The 15,608-nt window shown below is 43.4% G+C and overlaps 1 protein-coding gene across 1 annotated transcript in view; it reads left to right on the forward strand.

Moving 5' to 3' along the window:
- The window catches only part of RFX6 (regulatory factor X6), a 49,950-nt gene extending 44,326 nt beyond the window's left edge, over window positions 1-5,624 (forward strand). The window contains exons 17-19 of the mRNA XM_054971670.1: window positions 157-663; window positions 2,271-2,474; window positions 5,449-5,624. Coding sequence (XP_054827645.1) covers window positions 157-663; window positions 2,271-2,474; window positions 5,449-5,624 — 887 coding nt within the window. The remainder of the gene's footprint in view (window positions 1-156; window positions 664-2,270; window positions 2,475-5,448) is intronic.
- Window positions 5,625-15,608: the final 9,984 nt, after the last annotated feature.

A 15,608-nucleotide genomic window follows, 5' to 3' on the forward strand; every position in this document is an offset into this window, starting at 1 on the left:
GAGACAATATACCCACCTTGCCTCTTACTCTTCTTATGTAAGTGGTTTTATTGAAAGGAAAATGGGAGAAAACAGCACTGACATTTCCAAGGCTATGTTCTATTGGTTGGAGTCTAAAAAATTTCAGTATGCACACACCTTATTTTATTTTCCCAGGTCAAACAGAGCTCTCTCAGAGCACTGGGCATCTTATGACGCCACCAATTTCTCCTGCTACGGTTAGTCGAGGAAGTGTTATCAACCAGGGACCAATGGCTGGAAGACCTCCAAGTGCAGGCCCATCATTATCTGCACATTCCCATTACTCTTCTTATTCAGAAACCCTTTACCAGACGGTGCCACAAACAAATCAGAGTTTTTATGGAGTTAGTGCCAACTACCCAACCATGTTCAGGACTCAGACTCATCCCTCTTCTGGAGCCTACCAGCCCAGAGCTGAACCTAGTCACTACGCAGCCACGAACGAGCAGCGATTTTCAAGAGAATTCTTCAGTAGCAGCTGTGCTGTTTCTCCATACAGTGCCAGGTCGCCTCCTAATTATGGATCCTCTTCAAATATACAGGAGTCTCAAAACATACCATTTTTGAATAATGGGGGCTACAACTTCATGAACAATTCAGTGACCTGCCAAGGATCACCATATCCCTCAAATGCTTCCAATGGTATTAAAACTTTTATTTTCTTCGATTGTCATTTCTTATGCAGAATTTGTCTGTGTAGTAGGTACGGAATGTTTTGTCAAAACATAGCAGAAATCAATAAAAAGTGTTTCACTCTAAGTTAGGATTGTACTTACAGTGTAATCCTAAACAGTTACAACTTTCTAAATCCATTCAAGTCAGTGAGTTTAGAAAGGTATAACTCTGCTTAGAACTGCTGCACTAACTGTATCATATACAGAACTCTGAAGGCAGTGAACATATACCTTCTCCATGAACCCAACAGGAATAAGCCCAGAAAAGAAGAAATGTGATTCTCCAGTCTTCTCATCTATAGACAGGAGCCTCTTAAACTATATAATATACACATAGCATGCAGTATATGAACAGTGGGGAGTCTATCTGATTTTCATTCACTAAGATCTAGACTCCTTTGTCACTTACCTGTAGAGATCTATATATTTGAATTCTAAAATTGTGACACACAAAGTAGGTCAAAATTCATATGTCATTTTGTCCTGACCATCAAAATGGGAGGCTGATTACGCTGAGATAGTGATTTGAGTAAAGTCAAGTGTCCTTGATGGAATCTGTCATTTCCAGAATTGACATTCTACATACAAGAAATGAATTGCCAGGTAGGAAATGATTTACTGTGGATAGTCTCATATAAGAACTTCAAACGGTATTTGTAATGTGAGCTGCACTCAAGGGTCCAGAGAAAGGGCAGTCATGGCCAGTCATGGCCAGTCTGTCTCTGTGGCATTTCATTTCAGCCAGAGAATCCAGTTGCAGCCTGTGTAAACTGAAGTGGAACTGAAATTTATGTGCTCCAGACCAGCAATGGCCATAGGGGTTCCTGTGACATATCAATCTCACATCCATCCATCTCTGCCCTAAATTTTTTGCATGTCATTCCACCTGAGATGGATGGCAACAAGATGGGAGGGAAGCTTGTCTGGGTCTCAGTTTTCTCAGTTTTCATTCCCAACTGGCCCGGGTGGAGGCTTTATACAAAAATTACTGTAAACTATTATGAGTCCTATATTGCATCAGGAATTTCAAGGCCACCTCTGTATGGTTAGTGTTTTGATGCCCAAAAATGACAGGATATCTTGGCATGAATTAACTTTGACCAAACTATACAGATGGCATCTAACATTAGCAGGTAACTGTGGGCCCATGCTGTTTGCAAGCCATATGTCAAATCAACAGCAATCTTTAATGTCTATGTCAACTTACCCTATGTGATTCCATGATGATCTTCCCCCACCCATTTCCATCCCATTAGTTCAAACATAGAACTTGAATGTGCTTGTTGGAGACTCTAGGGCAATAGTTCAAAATTCCAGTTCCCCTGAGAGCCAAATTAGACAAGTTTCTGAGGAATCAATGAATAACTCTTCTGAACAGCTTTTATTGGGAAATTGCAGCTATAGGGATGAAGAAGGACTCTTTTTCTTCATGCAGTTCCTTTGACCTCAAACCAGCTATTCTTTGCATTTGCCCCTGCACTGCTATAAAAAGATGCCATCTGACCCCCCAAGTGAAACACTTGTATTTTAGTGTAGCTATTGCTTAGTTACTTGTTGTCTCATTCCTACCAACAGGGTTCTATGGAAATAATATAAACTACTCAGAGTCCCATAGACTTGGGTCCATGGTAGATCAGCATGTTTCTGTCATCAGCAGCATTCGATCATTACCTCCATACAGTGACATTCATGACCCACTCAGCATCTTGGAAGACACTGAAAGGAAACAAGGAGCATCATATTATTCAGATGCCTCAATAACCTGCCGAAATCCTTTAAGTAAGTAGATCTGGTAACAGAGCAAGAGCTCTGATCTCTACAAAAATGCCAAACTATGTATGATTTATTGGACATCTGTGCTTGCCCTTTCCAAGTATTTTTTTCTTTTCAAATAATAGGAGCACAAGGCACTAATTTTGATTGATTTCAAACTGAACTGGGGATCCTCTCTTGTGTGAACTTTGTGTAATGTGTAGCTCAGTTGTGTTTTTAGCATACAATCCTAAACAGAGTTACATGTATCAAAGACCATTGAAGCCAATGGGCTTAGAAAGGTATAACTCCTCTTAGGACTGCACTGCCAATTGCATTCATTAGTATACACTGAGCATAATGGGAGATATTGTCCTAATAGGATGCCATATATTCCAATGGATTGTGCAGGGCGTAGAGGTCTGTGGCCTCACTGGTGGCCTCAAGTCACTTCCTGGCAGGCTTAGCTCTTCCTCTATTAAATGTGAATCTAAGGGCCAAAGTAGATGGATGTTGACGATCCATGACAGGATCTTCCAGCCACAAACTTCTATAAGTAGTAGGCACAAAGGGGAGGAGGCAGCATATTGCAGGGCAAGGAGTGTATCCCTTTCCCCCATGTATTCTTTTCTTACCTTCTCCTGTACTACCAATCCAGCTGTTAAGATCCTCTTCCAAGTCCTGTTTTCCATGCCACCACCTGCAGAGATGAGGAGAGGGTGGCATCCTGAGGCAGGGCTTTTTCAGTTGTGGTACCTAGTTTTTGGAATGCCCTCCCCCTTAAGGCTTATCTACTTTACCATCCTTTAGGCGCCAGGCCAAAATATTTTTCTTTAACTGAACGGTTGCATATAAATTTAAATAAATAAACAGTTCCTTGGGAGGTGTTATTTGCGTTCGTTTTTGGAACAAATCCAGAGGAAGTTTATATCGAAAAAAGGGCATATGGGGAAAGGCTGAAACCCACCCAATGGTCTCAGTACAAATTAGGGTTGCTTTACAGAGATTTAAACAGACAGGAGATCTGATCATAGTCTCAGATATTTTGTATAGTTTGACATCATCCAGTCCTGTCAGATTCTTCTGAGAACAAATGAGGAAGATGTTCCAGTTGGCAGCAGAGGGTAGGACGCAAAGCAATGGGCTAAAACTACATGCACAAAGGTACCGGCTGGATATTAGGAAAAACCTTTTCACGGTCAGAGTAGTTCAAAAGTGGAATCAGCTGCCTAGGGAGGTGGTGAGCTCCCCTTCACTGGCAGTTTTCAAGAAGAGGCTGGATGAATACTTGTCAGAGATGCTTTAGGCTGATCCTGCACTGGGCAGGGGGTTGGACTAGATGGTCTGTATGGCCCCTTCCAACTCCTATGATTCTATGATCCTATGATTCTAAGAAGTCATAAAGCATTTAGCATACTGAAAACCATTGTGTGTGTAATATTATATATATTAATATAAAATATAGATGTGCTATGTTGCCTGTGGTAGAAAGTTTAGGTATTCTACACTATTGGTATGCTACTCAAATGTGGATATGACTCTTAGGTGGATCCTACCCCTATTCTATCACTCCGCTGTGCAAAGGTTTATTATTTATTTTTATTAAAATATTTATACCCCACCTTTCCTTTTGGTTCAAGTTTGAAGCCTTCCTTTAATCTAAGAAGACTTTCTCCAATTTAAGAGGATTTTAGTTGTAGGAAGAGCCACTTAAGTTAGAGGAAAGTTCCTTGGAGGACAGTTGGATCCACCCCATTAATTTGAGGCTTTAGAAACTATGCAAGCTTAAAACAATTGTTTTTGATCTTTTTAATTGTTTGCTTATAACGTAGTATTTTTGCTAAATTTTCACACGATCACTACAACCATATGAGTTGTAAATGTCTTTTGCATTCAAGCTGGGACTCAGTGGAAGAACTAAAAGTGTTTGTGACTTCACAAAAGAAGATGGGCTTCCTCAGATTAAAAACAAATTACCCTTAATAAATAGCTCCTTATGCTATGTTTATGGGGTGGGTGAGTGAAAGGGGTGGGGATCAATTTGTGATAAGGGAGTGCGGGATCGCGTCCATGCACTTCTCTTCACCCCTGTTCCTCCTTCCCCTTGCTGGCCAGGTGAGCAGTGCTGGGGGGAGGCAGGTGGGGGTTTCCCTGCTCAGGGCAGGGAGATGGCAAGCCTAGCTTAGGCAATGGCCTGAGGCCTGCTGGATCAGATTGTTTACCTGGAGATGCCAGGGATTAAACCTGAGACTTCCTGCATGCAAAGCACATGAAATCTGATTAGGCCCTGGTTCTCTTGCACACAGGGAATACCAAGGTCCTCATGATTGTTTTTCTTCATATAGAATAAGTAGAGAGACTCAGAGTTTAGAAGAAAGGCCTTCCACTCAGAAGGTACGGTTTTGAGACAGTCTTGAGCCCTAGAATTCCTTTTCTAGAATTCAAACACAGAAAGAGAAGAAAGTGTTCTCACTAACTATTGTGATTTTCTTTTCTTTTTTAAAAAATATTTTTGTTCGTTTTTATTCCAATTTACACTAATAACAGATTACTCAAGCTTTTACATACGATACATGTAAATACTGTACATTTCAGTCCATCTCTTCTATACAATCATAATTATATACTCCTTTCACTGCTATCCTCCTATTATTACTGTAGGTCTACTTTATTTAGTTCTAATACTCATTTTCATTCGCATTCTATCAGTTTGTGTCCTGCTAAGTCATACTTGAGTTCTTATTTTGTATTTTTGTTCCATCCATCTATAGAGCGGAATCCGTCTTCCTTTGCAGTTATGTCTGTTTTATTTTTCCCTTTTATTTGTTCTGTTAGTGTATCCAGTTCTGTCAACATATTTTGTTAATTTTAATTCCAGCTTAATCTAGTACCTGGTCAGTCACACCTTACATAGTTAACACATATTTATTACTTTTAATTCCAGCTTAATCTAGCTTCGATCAAATCTTACAAATTAATACTATTGTGATTTTCTTTGTAGCTTCGGATATCCAACCTGCCATATCAGCATCATCCTCCCAGTGCATGTTTGGAACTTCTAGGCACTGTCCTTCCCAAGACACAATGGAGTCTTCTGGACAGGCCAACAGAGAGATGTTATCGTCCCTACCACCAATCAACACTGTCTTCATGGGAACTGCTGCTGGAGGCACCTGAATTTCAAGAATGGCTACATTTTCTTCTAATTTATGGTCTTGTTCCAGCACTGATGTGTACTTAACACCCCTCTTTTCTAACTGATATGGAAAAGTATTATGAATTATTTTCAGGGACTCCACTCAGAACATTTTTTACTATGTGCTAAAATAATGGCAGGACACAGAATGTCTCTAGTATCAGAATGAGTATACAGTTGTTACTAGCAATGCTGTTCTTATATAGGTTTTTTTTAAAATGTCCTCTTATGGCTCCCTAGTTCAAAATATAGTAATAAAGATATCCTCAGTGCCCCCTTGTCATTTTATCTCCTCTTCCTTTTGTCACAACAAAGCTCCCCTTCCCTTCTCAATTTATGATCAACACATGGTCTGTCAAGGTCAGTACTGCCCACTGTGACTGGCAGTGGCTCTGCAAGGTCTCATGCTGAGGTCTTTCACATCACCTGCTACAGGATTCTTCTAACAGGAGATACCAGGGATTAAATGTGGGAACTTCTGTATACAAAGCAGATGCTCTACTGCTCTAGCATTGAGCCACATGGCCCGTCCCCTACTTTTACTACCGTGTAGTTGCAGAAGTTAATGCATGTCAACACATGATAGTGGAGCTGTATAGACTTTACTACACCACCCTGTTATGATCTAGGCCATGTTATTATTCCATCAGAAACTGTGACACAGTTCTGTGCTTGCTTCTGTAAGCATTCCGCATATGCCCTGTTGCATACTTAACCATGAGAATTTTTCCATTTGTGTTTAGCGTGGGCAAGAACACGAATGATCTACTCATACTATCAGGACATCTAGTATGGTGCCCAAGGACATCATGGCACTTTAATTTCTGGTGCCTGCCTGCTGTCTTAGGAGCTGAAGGATCTTGATTAGTGTGTGTGTGTGTGTGTGTGTGTACATGTATGTACACAAACTTTGATATCTCTCTGTTGCCTTGCAGGGAGCAAACCTCCCCAAACCAAACAGTATCTCTTACCCAAGCTGAAGAGCTGATCTTGACTTTTCTCATCTTTCTTGGAATATGAGGTGCTTCTGTAGAGCCCAAGAGGCATTGTCTTTGCATCTGCAGGGATAGCCCATTGGGAAGAACCTGTATCACTCATATGGCCTGGAACTTCCCAATGTTGTGATTGGACCTGCCCCCATGGCAGCCATTTGCAAATGCCATACATCTCCCAGGCAACCATTTTGTGGTGACTGCCCTTTTTCGAAATTCCCAAAGTTTCTGAAAGCTCAACAAGGCTTAGGACTCTCACTACAGCTTGATGAGTTGACTCATATGGAAAGTTTATGTGTGACAGGATTTGCATGGAAAGTTTACACATCCAAGCACTTTAACAACAACTTATTGTCACATCGGTTTTGCTGCTCTTAGAGGAGGTACCATGGTTGATAGCAGGTGCTCATGGAATTTGCCAGACAAGGTGGTTTTTCTGTATCAACCAATAGGTCTGATTATAGTCATGACTAGAGATGGGCACGATCTGCATTACGAACGTAAAAAACCCACGAAAATGGCGATCGCGTGATTGTGACCCGGCGGATCGTGATCATCCACGGCCAATGATCCAGCGGTCGGGAGAGGCCTGGATCATGGTGTTCGGGCTCGATTCAGGGATCTAGACACTCAGGCGCCAGCAATCTATTCCCCTGGCAACAGAGCCAGGGGAATGCCTGAGCTCTGTTTGCCCTCCCTCTGTCTCCCTGGAAACCCGAATGGAAGCCCAGCTTTCCTTGATCAGCAGGGCTTCCTTCCAACCACGGAGCAGCAAAACAGTCACCAGTTGGGAGAAGACACCCAGGGGAGGGAGGGGGAAGGGGGTGTTCTGTAGCCATGGGCACTCCAATCTCATCCCTGCAAACCCTGATAGGCAGCTCTGACAGCCAAACACAGACCTCCTGTGTTGCTGAATGGGACCCATGCTTATAATAGCCATAGGCTCCCAGGCAGGGTTTCACGATCCGGGTTCGGGAACGGGACAGGTTCGTTGCTGTTCAGGAATTCGGGATCGTGGTCTGCACTGAACCACGATCCTCTGGTTCTGTAATTTTTTGGGGGTTCATGCCCATGTCTAGTCATGACAGAGTTTGGACTAGGGATTCCACACATCTCTTTGCAGACATTGTTAAGGCCATTATTTTGAAATTCTGCTCTGACAATCTATTTTTATGATATATTTTCAGAGCAAGCATAAGGAACCATGATTTCCTATGAGTTGTATAAAAGTTGTGTAAAAATCTGTTCTTCTATTCTCTAATTTATTAAATGCCATAATCTAGACTCTCAAGCAAACTGTCTCTCTTTTTTTTGCAAATAACAAAGAAACATTATTTAATGCCTGTGATTTTCTGTATTTATTGGGATTGCAGTCATTTGCTTGCAATTCTGTTTGGCAGACTGTCAAATGTATTCTACCTCCTATAGTAATGTTTACAAGGTTAGTTTTTATTGCTTCAAACCAATCTAGACAAAATTTATATTTCTAATCTTGTGAATTAAAGAATTCATTTCAGATGCTATTGAGTGGTAGCCTTATTTCTTCTGCCATTCTATATGGTTGTTTCAGACCTGAGCATAACATTAATCTTTTACATATTCATGTTTATTCAATGTGACATTTACCCATCATTTTTGCATGATAACAATTTCTCTAAGATCCCATATGCTACAAGTCTTAGAAAACTGTAGTTGTCAATATACAGTGCATGGTCAACCAGGATTGCTTACACACATCATTATTTTCTTCCAGGGGGACCACAGGGTCTCTTTGATCCTTGAACTGGGCTACCTGGGTATGGCTTAACCAAATGTATATAGAACATGTCTAAAACAGATGTACATAAGTTTCTTCCACAAGGCTTAGGATTTCTCCCACTATCCTGTCTGGGATAACAAAAAAAGGGAACCTGTAGATCTATTGAAAGCTAACAAATTTGAGATGAGCTGAATGTAGACTGAGTTTCAAATTAATCACATGCTAAAGCAACTGCATTTCATTCTCAGCATATGCCAAACTCTGCACACTACTAACATGTAAGGATGTCAGGTCCCCGAGTGTCCAAACTGGGGGATGAGATGGGCACTGGCATATATGCTGCAGACCGCACCTGCATTGCACTGGGAATGATGTCAATTGGGGCCAATTTTTACTTCTGTGAGAGTGCACTTTACCCCTCACCACCTCATTGCTGTACCTTTCTCCCCCAGCTAGGTGAGAGGCTGTGTGTGTGGGGGGAGGGGTAGAGGTCTGAGGCAGGGGTCAGGGTTCCCTACCCCCGCTGTGGGACTGGAAACCCAATGTTAGGGATAATTTTAAGAATTATTTATGGGAACACTTTCAGCTATAAAATTCATGTTCCTCACTATAGAGAAGATTGTTGTGGATTGATTTTATGCATTTTAGTTGGTTAAATTGATTAACAGTGCAATCCTATGTAGAGTCATACCAATCTAAGCTTATTGACTTAACACCATTTCCAACCACTCGCCATCAACTGAAGAACTGTAGGTTTTATAGATTCTCTGTAAAGAAATGCCATAACTACAGCAGGGTATGTGTATACAGGAAAGGCCTGTACATTGTAGAAAATCCTATGGGAGGCAGGAGCAGTGCCAGGGTTTTTGGCGCCTGTGGCCGGCCAGTGGGCCAGGCGCCTGTGTGCATGCACACATGTGTGCACACCAGCCTGCATGATGATGTCATGTGTGACGTCATAATGGGTGCACACATAAGTTGGCCAAATTACTGCGGTGGGCAGCTCTCCCGCTCGGTTGCCCTGTGCCACCCGATGCCAGCCAGGGGCATGTGCTGGTGGCGGTGGAAGCACAGGGTGGGAGAACTGTGAGGCTGCAGCTCCATGGCGCATGCTCCTGCCCCCAGCACCTCCTCCGGTGCCCCCTCTGGCACCCCACGCCCTGAGGCAACCACCTACCTGGCCTCAATGGGCACACCAGCCCTGATGGGTGATAGTACAACAACTCTCTGCTGAGATCCCTTTCTCAGATAACAGGGAACAGGGCAGAATTTGGGGTAATTGGGGCCCAGTTTCATTGTGTGTGCATGCATGTGTGCGCACATGTGCACGTATGCGTACGCTAAATAAGCAGTCAAATACTGGGTAAAATTGAGCTGATTTCAGTGGGTGGAAATTGTAATTTGCATCAAATTTCTGTTCAGCTCCATTCAAAATTCTAAAAATGGTGGAAACTGGACTAATTTCGCTGATTTCTTAATTTCATAGAAAAACAGTAGAGAAATATTTATTAGAGTTGACAAGCTCTTGAAGAATTCATGTTATTTGTGATCTAGGGCTGCTTAGAATGGTTTCTGGCATAGGTAGACAACTCGAAATATCAAAAAGATTCTAGTAAGCTGGTGAAATAGGAAAACCTACTTCCTTTCCACTTGGCTTAGTTGATTATTATCCTTGATCAAACAAAAGGCCACATGTTCAGAGTGCCCTTGTGCCCTGGTTGCTATAGCAAAGATAGACACACATTTAAATCCTGCATTTAAAAAGAGATTGATATTGAGAGTCTTTTTGTCTCCTCCATGTACTGTACATTTGTGCAAGAGGAGCAAGTTAATAGGGTATTTCTCCCATTATACCCAGAGCTTTACTCAGGAGGTTTACTCTTCATGATACTCACCTCCCTGTTGGATTATAAGGCAGAGAAGGGAAGAAACAGGACCAAATACAAACACACACACAATGCATGTCTGTATAGTATATGGAACAGTTGCAAAAGAAAAAAACAGATGTAGTTTAATCCCAACAAGCTACAATTCATTCTAACAGGAAGAAAACATCTGTCTGCCTTATAACAGATGACAACCTCAATCCATTTCTAATCTAAATATATAATTTACATAGTATACTTGTACTATTGAAAGCACTTCAACAACTAGGTCAGTATTATTATTTCATTTTGTACTTGGGGAGCACAAGTGGCAAACTACCGCTTGTTTTAAATCTGCAGTTGAGGAAAGATTTGAACTGGAAGCTTCCTGAATCACATGTGACCCACTAGTGCTCACCCCATCATGGAGCACTTTTCTGAGCAGGAGCTAGGAGAAAGAATCTAAATATATGAGATTGCCTTAAACGGAGTGAGACTATTTGTCTCACCTAGTTCATACTGACTGATCTGAATGGCAGTAGCTGTGCAGATGCTCCAGTCAAGGAGCGGGCTTTCCCCAACACCTGCTCCTAAGACCTTTTAACTGGGGAGACCAGGGACTTAACTCAGGACCTTCTGACTGTAATGCACATGTTCCACAACTGAGCCACAGCCTTTAACTTCATTCTCAGGATACAGCTATTAAGTACCTCTGTCCTGAATACATTAGAGTCTCTCTACACAAGATAGCTGACACGTGAAGAACACATGTTGGAAGATGCAATGTTAGCCAGAAAGGGTAATTTAAAAAGATAGCCAGCGGCAAGGCAAAGGCTGTGCTGCACACTGGAGCTGTGAGACGGGGCTGTGAAATGCCAGAAGGGAAACGTCAGCCCAGTATAACCTCTCTAGGTCCAAGGCCTGCTCTGGAAGGCAGCTCTAGCCCATTTCCATTCCTAACTGCCTTCTGGTTGAGATCCCACAAAGTTTTAGACTGGAGAGGTAAAATTGATAGAGCTGTTGGGGAAGAGAAGATGAAATTAACAAACCATCTGAGAAGTGCTCTCTGCCAGCTCTGTCTTTTTAAACTACGCTTCCCAGCTAACATTGTGTCTTCTTACACTTGCACTTGAACATGCACTGAGGGAGTCTCATGTACAGAGTCTCTTAGTCACACTTTAATGTTGCTTCTTGTTGTAACAGACTCTTTCCTTCCAATATCAGTCCCTGAGCTATCCATGATTAGCTTACATTCTAAGTTTGCTGGGCAGAGACAATGTGCTGTGCAGTATTACCATAGATATTTTAGAGGAATTTTGACTTATAGACCTCATGTGACAAAAAATAAATAGAAGCAGAATTAAACAAAGCAGATTTAGTGTGCTTATGAGCTAAGCATATGGTTCCCATATTCAGCATGCACAGGGAGCATTTCAGTACCTTTTATTTCTTCTATCATACAAAAGTGAAGGTGGGACTGTATGAGGTAAGAAGCAAAGGTGGACTGGGTATATGTTTGGGGAGAGGGCAAAATACTGGTCATAAGGAGAACTGATGGAAAGATGGTAACGTGTATCTTGCAGCAGTGTAAGATGTATGACGAAAGTTGTACTCCTGCCTTGGACTAAAGTACTTTGACCTCCCCTGAAAGGTTTGACTGGTTCCCTAAGAAGATACTCAACTGCCTTCTTCTCTAACCACCCAAACCTAAATGAGACCTTTATTGTTTCCAATATGGTATCTTCACAGTGAAACGTCAAGAAGTGTCCCGCAATTATCTGTTTCTAGGATGGAGTTTTCATTGACTTACAGTGGTAGCCGAGGGCTCAAAATGTGCAGCTAAAGATCATTTTCATGTTATTTGGAAGAAAGATGGGCAGGCCACTTACAATGGTTCCATTTCATTGGATTCCAAGGAATTACACCAATGAAGTGGTCTATGAAAAATAGGCTCATAGGGTTGGATCCAGCACAAAACTTCCACTTGCTCTAGAGAGCCTGCAAGAAAATGACAAAGATGGCCACTTTCTGTAAGTCAGATTTATTGTATCCCTGGACCTGGCAACCCTAAGTAGAGATGGGCATGAACAGCAATACAAACAAAAAAAAAGCCACGAACAACCCAATCTGCTGTTCGAGAACAAGCTGTTCGTGAGGCTCCATTCTAAACAAACAAGTGCTCATTGCAAGCCTCATTCGTTGCTGTTTGTCAAGCCAGACAGTCTGGCACCTGCAATCAATTCCCTTGGCAATTTAGGCAGGGATTATCTGAACTCTGTCTGAATTCCTGCTGTTGCCCTGGAAACCCCAATCTAAGCCCAATTTAGCTTGATAGGCAGGTCTTCCTTTCAAGTGTGGAGCTCCAAATTTGTTTCAAGGGAACAAAGACCAAGAGGGAGGGGAGCTCCCAGTTCTGGCTTTGGAGAGGGAGAGACAGCTGCTGTTGGCATTTTGATAGAGAGAGTGCATTGGAGCTTGAATTTTCTTTGTGTGTGGTGGGATAGGGATCTACCCCTTCAAGTTCCAGGGCTGCTGCCAGGCTCTGGGCCAAGCTATTATTTATCATTGGTACTTTTCCTACTGCCTGCTCAGGTAAGGTTTCTGGGAGTGGTGCAGTAGGGATCTTGAGACTTGGATGATGGTTGGAGGAGAACCTGCTGGCCCTCACAAACAGCCAACCACAAACATGTTCATGAACAGGGCCATGTTCGTGGTTGTTCGTGAGTCCCTGTTCGTGAATGGCAATGAACAACGAACATCATGTTCATTTTTTTCTGTTTGTGCCCATCTCTACTAGTAATTTATTTAACTAGCTTTAGATTGAAAGTAGGCCATCTCTCTCAGAAGGAGACACCATGCTGCCTCTCCTGGTGCATGCAGGGAAGAAGAGAGAGAGGAGGAGGGAAGGGAAGGAAGTTCCCCAGGCGGGAAGGAGACTGATCGCAGCCTATCTATCTAACTGACTCTATGGTTGTTGCCTTCCTTTTTCTCTGCTGGAAGTCCTAAAGGCCTGAGCAAGAGACATCGCCAGTCCCTTCTTCTAAGAGAAAGTGCTAGTGTTGCACAAGATTTTGCACAAGCACAACTTCACAAAGTGTGTTTTTGTTTATGTTCAGAGGTGGTCTTAGCTATGGGGCAGCCAGAGCAGCTGCCTAGGGCCCCATGAAAGGAGCCCCTGCTCCCTCAATTGCCTTTCCAACTGCCACCACAGTTCTACACAGTGAGAAACTGAGTGGAGGCTGGTTGATTCAATTGCCCTCCTGCCTGCCCCCATGCTGCTCCCCAACCAATAACTGCTGCTGCCAGGATGCTTCAGCATAACTCCACACACTGAGTAAAGGAAACTGTCAGGAGTTGGCTTGGCTGCCCATTTGTTCCCCAAACAATGACTGCTGCAACCATAAATGACTGAGGAGAGAGCAGAAGGAGGCAGAAGAGAGAGAACATGGAGAATAAAGCAATACAGCTCAAGGCCCATGTGCGCATTCACTGCTGAGTCTCAAAGCTTGACCAATGATGGCAAAGCTCAACTTCCAAGGCTGGTGGGGAGAGAGATGGGGACATTTAGTCACAATATGGCCCTCAGTTGAATCCTTTGCTTTAATTACTGTTTATTTCAAATGCTATAATAGCAAGCAAAACTTTAGATTGTATTCCATCCCAGGCGGCTGAGATATTACCACGAATTATTACCTAGCTTTACTCACAAATGATCAAGTGCAAACAATCCAGCCATCATTTTCCATCTCTCCACCGAGGGGTCATTTCGTAGAAAAAGAGCTGGAGGAACTCATTAGCATAACTTATTAGCATATGCCACACCCCCTGACATCACTTATCCTGGCTGTTTTGGACCAAATCCTGGCCATTCAGGGCCAAATCTGGGCTGAAAATGGCAAAAGGGGCTGAAAATGGCCCAAAAGGGGCCCAAAATGGTCAGGATCAGGCCACTGTTGAGCGGGAGAGTGATCCACCACCCATCAGAGGTCCAATCTGGGCCATTTCGTCCCCAATCCAGGCTGAAACGGGCCCCAAATGGCTGATAGTCAGGTGGGTGGGGCCACCTGTCATGTGACCTCTTTAGGGACCTGCCAGAACTGTGTTCCTGCATGTTCCCCCTCAAAATGAGCCCTATCTCCACCACATTATTACAATCCTTAACTATAATATAGAGCTAAATGGGATTCATTTTAGATTCTACATTCTTTTAACCGGCAACTATTTAATTATGTTTAGGAAAACCATGCTAACAGGTTTCCCAGGTGCTGCCAGTACAATAGTGCTTTGACTCCATGTGGTGAAGGATGGATCATCATCATCATCATCATCATCATCACCACCACCACCACCACCACCACCACCACCACCACAAACACAACATAACAACCACTTAATGCCTACTCAGAGCAGTTTACAAAGTACGTTATTATTAACTCCACAACAATCACCCTGTGAGGTGGGTGGGGCTGAAAAAGCTCCGAGAAGCTGTAACTGACCCAAGGTCACCCATCTGGCTTCTTGTGGAGGAGAGGGGAATCAAACCTAGTTCTCCAGATTAGAGTCCTGCCGCTATTAACCACTACACCAAAGTGGAGGGAGGGTGGCTCAGCTACCCCTGCCTACTCTTGCACTGCCCCCTCCCAATGACCATCACTGCCAGGCCCCTGTCTTTGCCAGCATTGCACATGCATGCAGCAAGGAATGGAGATGGGCTTGGCTCAGCTGCCTCTGCCTGTGCAGCCAGCCAACCACCTGACCATCCCTGGTACAACAAGCTGTAGTTATTTTGATCACTCTTCTCTCTGCCTGCTCAGCTGGCCTGGGGTGTGCTGGTTGACTTCTTTCTCTTCCTCCCCATCCAGGAGGAAGATGCACAGATAGGAGCTCCATACACTCAGCTGCTTGGGCAAGGAGGACTGGTTCTCTGTTTCTCACCTCCTTCTCTCCCACCATGGCCAGCACTGCAGCTGTGCTGATCTTGGGCGGGGTGCTGATGGCGTCATCTGCACTGCCCATCTCTTTGATGGTACATGCATTGCCATGGTGGCCTTGCCTACAATCGGCTATGTAGAGAGGGTGGGAGGGGAAGCATCCCCACTGTCCAGCTTATGCTAGCCAGTTGTCGGCTGGCAGTGCAGTGCGCTTGGAAGCAGGGGGAACATGGATGCTACACCCTGCCTCCCCACAGTTGGTGATTCAGGGCCCCCACCCAGAAGTCCTTTCTGGGGCCACAGAATCATTAAGACACATCACTTGCAAATCACTGAATCCATGCCATAGGGTACACCTCTGGTGTGGCAGTGAGGCACACCTCCCCCTGTATATCAGATCACTTATGATTATTGCTTG

This window comes from Eublepharis macularius, chromosome 1 (assembly GCF_028583425.1).
Source record: "Eublepharis macularius isolate TG4126 chromosome 1, MPM_Emac_v1.0, whole genome shotgun sequence".
NCBI classification, from domain to species: Eukaryota; Metazoa; Chordata; class Lepidosauria; order Squamata; family Eublepharidae; genus Eublepharis; species Eublepharis macularius.